At 41.5% G+C, this 9,405-nt stretch overlaps 1 protein-coding gene across 1 annotated transcript in view; it reads left to right on the forward strand.

The window, feature by feature from the left end:
* The window catches only part of ZNF471 (zinc finger protein 471), a 25,986-nt gene extending 23,009 nt beyond the window's left edge, over positions 1–2,977 (forward strand). The window contains exon 5 of the mRNA XM_012653618.1: positions 1,243–2,977. Within this exon, the coding sequence (XP_012509072.1) occupies positions 1,243–2,867 (1,625 nt within the window). The 3' untranslated portion in view covers positions 2,868–2,977. The remainder of the gene's footprint in view (positions 1–1,242) is intronic.
* The last annotated feature ends 6,428 nt before the right edge of the window (positions 2,978–9,405 follow it).

The following is a 9,405-nucleotide window of genomic DNA, read 5'->3' on the forward strand; positions in this document are numbered from 1 at the left end:
ACCTCTTGTATTATCCTGGATAGAGCTGGAACCCATTCTACTAAGTGAAGTATCCCAAGAATGGAAAAATAAGCACCACCTGTACTCACCATCAAATTGGTTTCACTGATAGACACCTAAGTGCACATATAGGATTAACATTTATCGGGTGTCAAGCAGATGGGAGGGGGGAAGAGGGGATGGGTATATACATACATAATGAGTGCGATGCGCACCGTCTGGGTAATGGACACACTTGAAGCTCTGACTCGGGAGAGAGGGGCAAGGGCAACGTACGTAACCTAAACATTTGTACCTCCATAATATGCAGAATTAAAAAAAAAAAGAATTGACACTTACGGCCAGGCACGGTGGCTCACGCCTGTAGTCCCAGCACTCTGGGAGGTCACGGTGGGAGGATAGCTTGAGCTCAGGAGTTCAAGATGAGCCTGAGCAAGAGCCAGACTCCGTCTCTACTAAAAATAGAAAAATTAGCCACAGTGTTGTGAGCCTGTAGTCCCAGCTACCTAGGAGGCTGAGGTAGGAGGATCGCTTGAGCCCAGGAGTTTGAAGTTGCAGTGAGGTATTATGATGCCACTGCACTCTACCCAGGTGACAGAGCAAGACTCTGTCTCAAAAAAAAAAAAATACGAGAGAGAGAGAATTGACACTTTTCCTAGACTTTTCATAGTAATAAGATGAATGGAAAAAAATCCCTTGATACGCAGACTGAAGTTCAGAGACCAGTAAGAAATGAAGAGTTCAATGTATTGAAATATGTGGATGGTTTCATAGGAACACCATTTTCTGATTATGTAAAGATAACAATAGGATTTCACCTAAGTCCCAAAAGTAGTCATAGGTTTAAGGTGCGTGGACATTGGGGATCTCTAGAGACTTGAGCAGCAGTAGTGATATGATGATATTGGTATTTAAACATTATACTAACTATATGCAAACCAATTCGAAGTAGGAGAGAGTAGAAGAAAGGAGCTTAGTTTGTAGTCTATTAATGTAGGTATAAAATATATTCATTTCCACTACTTCTCCAGGACCTCATTGTCCTACGTTTAGTTTTCTTAATCACCTTTCCATATTCCTTCATGAGTTCTCATTCTCTGGAGTCTCCTTGCATGTTTTCCATGTCTGTACATGATACATTTTGTGAGATTCATTAAATATTTTTGAATTACCCTTTTCACTTTATCTCCTTTGTTATAGCTTGTAATAAAGGAAACATTTGCTTTTTTTGATATCTTTCAGATTGGCAATCTATATATGAGACACAAGAATCGTCTCTGAAGCACTTCATGTACAATGATGCATTCATAGAGAGAATTACAAGCTATGGACTTGAGTGTTCCACTTTTGGAGAAAATTGGAAATGGGAAGACCTTTTTGAGAGACAGATGGGAAGTCAAGAGACATTTAGAAGGACAGAAACAGTCACTCATAAAAAAACCCTCACTAAGAAAACAGACCACAAATACACCAAATTTGGGAAACTTGTCCATCTGGACAATGTAGAAGAGAGTGTTTATAATCACAAGTTAGAAAAAAAAAGCTTCTCCAAAAAGTCTGTGGTAATAACACACAAGAAGGTCTATGTATCAAAGAAACTTTTTAAATGTAATGAATGTGACAAAACCTTCACTCACAGCTCATCCCTTGCTGTTCATCATAGAATTCATACTGGTGAAAAACCATATGAATGTAAAGAATGTGGAAAAGCCTTCAAGCAGAGGCCACATCTTGCTCAACATTGTAGAACACATACCGGGGAGAAACTCTTTGAATGTAAAGAATGTAGGAAATCCTTCAAACAAAGTGAGCATCTTATTCAACATCAAAGAATTCATACTGGAGAAAAACCATATAAATGTAAGGAATGTAGAAAAGCCTTCAGACAGCCTGCACATCTTGCTCAGCATCAGAGAATTCATACTGGAGAGAAACCCTATGAATGTAAGGAATGTGGCAAAGCCTTCAGTGATGGCTCATCTTTTGCTCGACATCAGAGATGTCACACTGGCAAAAGACCCTATGAATGTATTGAATGTGGGAAAGACTTTCGGTATAACTTATCTCTTATTCGTCACTGGAGGAGTTACCATACTGGAGAGAAGCCTTTTAATTGCAGCGATTGTGGGAAGGCCTTCAGCGTTCACATAGGACTTATTCTGCATAGGAGAATTCATACTGGGGAGAAACCCTACAAATGTAACGTATGTGGAAAAACCTTCAGCTCTGGTTCATCCCGTACTGTACATCAGAGAATTCACACAGGAGAGAAACCTTATGAATGTGATGTTTGTGGGAAAGACTTTAGCCATCATGGGTCACTCACTCAACATCAAAGGGTACATTCTGGAGAGAAACCTTACGAATGTAAGGAATGTGGGAAAGCCTTCAGGCAGAATATACACCTCGCTAGTCATTTGAGAATTCATACTGGCGAAAAACCTTACGAATGTAAAGAATGTGGAAAAGCGTTTAGAATCAGTTCACAGCTGGCTACACATCAGAGAATTCATACTGGAGAAAAGCCTTATGACTGTCAGGAATGTGGAAAAGCTTTCAAACAGAAGTCACACCTTGCCCAACATCAGAAAACTCATACAGGAGAGAAACCTTATGAGTGTAGTGAATGTGGGAAAGCCTTTAGCCAGACTTCCAACCTTATTCAACATCAAAGAGTTCATACTGGAGAGAAACCCTATAAATGTACTGAATGTGGTAAGGCTTTCAGTGACAGCTCATCCCGCACTCAGCATCAAAGACTTCACACTGGCCAAAAGCCCTATCAATGTTTTGAATGTGGTAAGGCATTCAGAAGAAAGTTATCCCTTATTTATCATCAAAGAAGTCATACTAGAGAGGAACGTTAAGAATGTACTGCATGTGTCAAAACTTTTAGCTATTCCTTACTGTTCATCAGAGAACCCATTCTGAATAAAAACTGTATGAATGTAAGGAATATAGAAAAACCTTCATCCAGACTGGATACTTTATCATAGTTCACTGTAGCCTCAAGCTCCTGGGCTCCAGTGATTCTCTGGCTTAGCCTCTTGAGTAGCTGGGACTACAGGCGCACGCTACCATGCCCAGCTAATTTTTCTATTTTTTGTAGAGACAGGGTCTTGCTCTTACTCAGGCTGATTTCAAACTCCTGAGCTCATGCAATCTACCTGCCTAGGCCTCAGACTGGATACTTTAAATGGGAGAATTCATACTGCAGAGAGATCTTTAAAATGTAAGGAATGTGGAAACGTCTTCAGGCAAAATGCACACCTTGCTTATCATGACTGAGTTCATCTCTGGCATCCAGCTCTTCCTCACCTCCTATGTCACTATGCCCTGTGGATATTTCTGCTAAGTAGTTTTTGAATTCATCCGTTTCTTTCCATGCCCTAGTTCAGAACACACAGTCATTTCATCTGAACTATTTTGATCCTCTAAAATTGTTCTCATGCATCCTCTTTTGTTCCCTTCAAGTTCATTCTTCACATTACAGCCACAGTGATCTTTCAAAAATGAAAATTTAATTATATCATTCTCTTAAAACTCTTGTTAAAATGCTTGATGCACATAAAATGTGGAGCAAAATGACTGACCCGTACTAAATGCTTGGTAAATGTTATATCAGTATTATTCAGAGTTGACTTAAATTATGTTTTTAAACAGTGAAGTCTGGAAAGCAGTATATTAGTACTAGGTGATCATAATTCTGGAAATGAAACAGTATCTTAAGGTGGATGATGATTAGCCTGTGTATATGTTCAACGCTTAATATCATTAAAAACACAATGTAGTGGCTCTCCTATGACTCTGAGGCTGTGTTCTCTTGTTGGTGACCTGATACACAGAACATGTTTTAGGAAGTGGCTAGAACTCTGGACGACACTGGAACAAAAGATTTAGAATTTGCTTGGGAGAATTTATGTAAGACCATATTTAGTCAAGGCAAAAAAAAAAAAAAAACCAAACTAATCTTTAACTGAAGAAATACAGAACTTCAATAATCTAGCCCTATTTCAAGATATGGGTTCACACATTAATTCTAACCTTCCAAGGATACACTAATTTAAGCTGTTCTGGAGTATGGAAAAAAGATTTAGGCTGAGTGTGGTGGCTCATACCTGTAATCCTAGCACTCTGGGAAGCTGAGGTAGGTGGATCGTTTGAGCTCTGGAGTTTGAGACCAGCCTGAGCAATAGTGAGACCCTGTCTCTACTAAAAAAACAAAAACAAATTAGCTGGACAACTAAAAATATACAGAAAAAAAAATTAGCCGGGCATGGTGGTGCATGCCTGTAGTTCCAGCTACTCGGGAGGCTGAGGCAGTAGGATTGCTTGAGCCCAGGAGTTTGAGGTTGCTGTGAGCTAGGCTGATGCCACGGCACTCTAGCCAAGGCAAAAGAGTGAGACTCTGTCTCAACAAAAAAAAAAAAAAAGAAGAAAGAAAGAAAGAAAAGAAAAAAATTTAAAACATTCCACTTCTTTCATTGGGCTAAGTCAACTCTGATATCAAACCAAGGGGGAAAATGACAGTATAGATAAATTTACTACACTCACTAATTTATTCATGGCAACAGTGCCTAGTTAGAGGCTATCATGTCGGACAGTTGTGAATTGCATGCCATGTATGAGTGAGCCCAAATATTTTTCTTTGCGTGTCAACAGCAAACAAGAAATATGTTTGTGTCACTTTGTGTTTATCCTTTATTTTACCTAAAGGTGTTTTTCTGTGACATGACTTTACTTTTAAATAGAGTTTGCGTGCAAGATAAGCACAAGCCCCCTAAAAGTCTGGAAAATTGAGAGGAGGAGGAGCAGCAAGAGGAAATCTCTTTATGACAAAAGGACTTTCTTACAAGTCTTCTGTTTCCCCTTTAGCTAGAATGCTTCATCTTCATTACATTTTATATACGAACTATTTTTTTTTTTTTTGCTTTCAATTTGCTGGTTTTACTCATGTAAACTTTTGTTCATTGTTCAATTGATATATCTGTAAAAAATCAGTATTTGGGATGGAAAACCATCAGCTTTTTAAAATTAAATATAGTGGAAATCTTTTTTCATTTCAACAGCCTTTCACTTTGTGGCACATTTATCAAGAATGGATTAAAATTGTATCAGCGTTTTTCTAATTTTCAGCATGTTTTATTTGCTTTACAGCTAAACACTTCAGGGGTTTTTAAAAAAAGCGATTGAAAATGGAATTGTATTTTAAATTTTAACTGTTCATTCCACTTAGGCACTGGGTTTTTTCCCCCCAATCTTTCTTCCTCTGTGCTTCAGATTGGATAATTTCCATTGATCTCTCTTCAAGTTCACTGAGACTTCTTTAATTTTCAATTCTGCTTTTAAGCCCAGTGAATTTTTCATTTCATATACTATGTATCTCAATTTGATGAAGTCCAATTTATCACTCTATTGCCTTTCAAGTAGGTTCATAAAAACCTAACCTAAGTGAGAATCCCCCTCTTGGGCTGAGGCTCTTTTTGTTCCATTTTCTATTTATAGCAAGTGATGAGGAACTATTATTTACAATAAAAGACAAAGTCTATGCCACTAATTTCCATTTGCACAACTACCTATGGAAACCTTTACTTTCCAGCCCGATGTTGAAAAGCCATTTTAACCAAAGATGAATAATAGTATTTGAGGTTTATAATCATTTTATTCTAAGGTAAGGATGTTCTCCACCATTCCTAGTTTGCTAAGTCTCTTTTTTTAAGTCACAGGTGTGTATTCGATTTTATCAGATGCTTTTTCCTCATCTATAGTCATAATTCAGGGATTTTTTTTTACCTTTTATTTATTAATGGTGGTGCATTACATTAACAGACTTCCCACCTGGGCACTCCTGTGATATATTCTTGGACGTGTGTGCTGTTGGTTGTCTGTCTGGCCTCCAGTCTCCTCTTTGTCTTTCCTAACAAAACTCAACTTGGGCTCAGGTATCTTTTCCATCCTCAAATGATAAAACCAAATTGACCCAATCCCCAGGAACAGTAGTAAACTGTCACTTGGTCTATGCCAATTTGAACAAGGCTTTTACCAAGTGATTGTTCCTGGTCTAGGGGTGGGGTTGTGCCCATGTGGACGCAATCATGATATGGTTAAAACCCTAAGACATAAAACATAAAATTCCCCTCAGAAGGAAAATATGAAATCAGAAATTATGATTCTATAGAAAATTCATATTTTTAATCAGTAGATTGCATGAATAACTACATTCATTGGACTAAATATTATTTCCCAAATCAAGAATGTCACTATATTGTACATTCTATTTGTTAAATAACTAAAATCCAAAAATATATCCTTTCTTTGTGCTGTAGATCTTTTTGCCTTGTGAAGTACACATAACTCTTTATACTGGATTTCTTTAAAATTAATAAAACATGTTTTAAACCCATAAAACAATGGTAAATGTGAAGACTAATAGTTCAATCAGTTCACCATTGTATCAGTTTAATGTAAATGATTCAGCAGGGAGAATATTTATCTTTTGTTGGTGGTGTTTTTTTTTTAAAAGAACTATAATTTTTGGTTTTTAAAAAAAGCACAGGGTGGTGGTTAAGGTGAGATATTTTATTTTTCATCTTCTCGCTGCAGCCAAACTTTATAATGAAGTGATTCTTGTAGCTTTTTTAAAATGTAGGTATATCAAAAAATTTTTCTTCATAATTCTTCAGTGTGCTTCTATCTCTTCTCTGCTAGATATGAACATGGAAGCATAAAACCCCCTGTAATAGGATATGGGCCATGCTGGTATAAGAAAAAGACAAAAAATATTGTCAACACTGTCAATACTGACATAATATGCAATTTCATTGTTTTCTCAGGTAATAGCCCACAGGTGGGTAGATAGGTAGGTCATGGCAAGAAGGCAGCTCTACTCCATGATGTCATCAGAGGACATACATTCCTTCTATGCTATTTCTCCAGCAACTTAGGATGTTATCCTCATCCACATGGATGATGTCTCCACGTTACAGATCATGAGAGGACAGAAAAGGAGAACATGGCAGTCAACTGTTTTGCTTTTAAAGAAGGGACATTAGAGTTGCTAACACCACTTCTGATCACAGTCCATGTTTTAGAAGAAATTAGTCACATGACCTACCTAGTTGCAAAGGATCCTGGAAAATGTAGTCTAACTGGGCAGCTATGTGCCCTTCCCCATGGGGAGGGGAGTCTATTAGAAGGGAGATGAGAATGGATACTAGGGATAATTTGCCTGCTCTGCCATATCTAGTTAACCACTGTTGTGTGACCATGAGGGATGTGTCCATTGCTGGGAATGACAGAGCACAGAGATGAAAAGAATTTCAGTCTCTGATTGACATTGAGAAACCTGGAGCTTATCTTGCCTCTGAACTTCCAGTGATGAATGCATTTGTTATTTAGGCTAGAAATCAATGATTTCTGCTATTTGCCCATAAGAGTATTCTGACATGCCTTCCTTCAACTTATTTTTTATAGGTATTGCTGGATTTGACTTGTTGTCATTGAAGATTGGCTTAAATCTTTTCCCTATGGTCCTTGTCCAATTTTGGTATCATGGTTAACTAGTTTTTTTCCTTCTCTAATATGGTTTTATAGGGTGGGGATTATCTATTGCTTGGTGTTCATGGAAAAGCCTCATAATTTATTTAATGATTTCCTATTCTTCAGTTTTAGTAAATCTCCTTTACTGTAAGCCACTGATATGTTTTAAAATATACTGACATAACAGTGATAGTATTTGTAAGATTTTAAAAATCTCTACTCTGTGATTATGTCTGCTTTTTCATTCCTAACACAATTTATTCATTTCTTCTCTTTTTTTCCCTCTTGGGCTATCTTTAGCATAACTCATCCTCATGGTGTCAAAATGGTTGCTTTACCTTCTGACATCCTGTGTCACCTCCAAGCAGGAAGAAGGTTGTGTGAGATGGGCCATAGGGCAAAGGTACATGCCAAGTTCGTCTCCACCCATCCACCGATCCTCCCAGCAATTTGTATTTACATCTCCTTCATTAGGACCCGCTGTTCCTTGCAAGGGGGACTGGGGAGGTCAGCATTTTAATCTGAGTGGATGGCCACCTGAAGAACGTCAGTGTCCCATCAGTGTGGAAGGAGCGCACAGCAGATACTGAAGAGGCAGCTAGCAGTGTCTGCCACAGCTACTAAGGGGCGGGGTCAATCCAACTCTGAATCTGATCCTTCTCTATGAGATTGAAACGCTTTGAGGGGAAATGCTGGCCTTGTCCTTCCTGCGGCTTGTGAATGGAGTCACCCTTGAATTCGGAGACAGAAATCTTGATTCCACCACTGGGGCCATGAGACTGGCAACACCAATTCAAGAGTCAGGAGATCTGGGGTCCCGGTGTGATCTGCCTGTGCCGTTGTTAGGTCATGCGCTGACGTAACAAAGCCCTCAGCTCCAGGGGCCAAGCTCTCAACTCTGATACGGCCCCTGGGAGAGGCCGGCCCCAAACGTGTGTAAGAATAAAAACATCAGCTAACCTGAGAACATGATTCGCGTTAGGAAGGCGATTTTAAAAGGTGACGAGGGGTGGCATTTTTAACTGGGACGCTGGTCAGCCCTCTCTGAGGCGATGACAAGCGAATGACAGAAAGGAGCCGCCCCGGCCTGAAGTTTGAGGGGAGACTGTTCAGACCCAGCACCTACACATACGACTTCCAGAATGCGGAATAGCGGTCTGGAGGATGGGGAGGCCGGGTAGCCGGGGAGAAGGTGAGGGCGGCTCCCCAAACCAATCCCACAACCACCTCCCTCCTCCCACCCACACGCATCGCCCTCGGAATCACCCTCCGGGCTCTAGAGGCCTCGGTGTGGCCCTTCCCCTCCGCGACACTGCCCGTCGGCCGTGACGCCACCGCAAGAAGCAAACGGGTAAGACCGCAGTGCCTCCGACTCCCGCTGCGGCTCGCGCTCCCGCGTCCATTTTTCCCGCCCTGAGGCCCCGCCCCCGACGTAAGCCCCGCCCCCGTCCGTCCAGCCGCAACAGCTGCGCGCTCCGAACCCAGTTCCGACTCCCAGAAGCGTTTGGGGCGTGGTTCTGTATCTCTGCGCGGCCTGTGTTTCCAGCCAGGCCCGGCGGGGGCGGCCGCGGTCCAGTTCGGACCGGGAGCGACCCGTCCGGGGCGTGGAGCGGACCCGCGCTGGGCAGCCTGAGTTCCAGGCTAGGAACTACGTTTCCCGGCGGGCATTGCGCACAGAGCACGCCCACTTCCGGCGGCGCAGGCTTCGCGCTGGGGCCGGGCCGGGGGCGGGGCGCGGAGTGGGCCGTGGGTGTGAGCCGGGGGCGGGGCGGGCTCGGCAGGGGCGGGGGCGTGCGTCGGGGGCGGAGCGGGAGCAGGTAGGCGGGTTGGGAAGGGACCCTGTGGGGCGGGCTCGGCGGGGCGGTG

Source organism: Propithecus coquereli, unplaced genomic scaffold (genome assembly GCF_000956105.1).
Source record: "Propithecus coquereli isolate 6110/MARCELLA unplaced genomic scaffold, Pcoq_1.0 Scaffold425, whole genome shotgun sequence".
Lineage (NCBI taxonomy): Eukaryota > Metazoa > Chordata > Mammalia > Primates > Indriidae > Propithecus > Propithecus coquereli.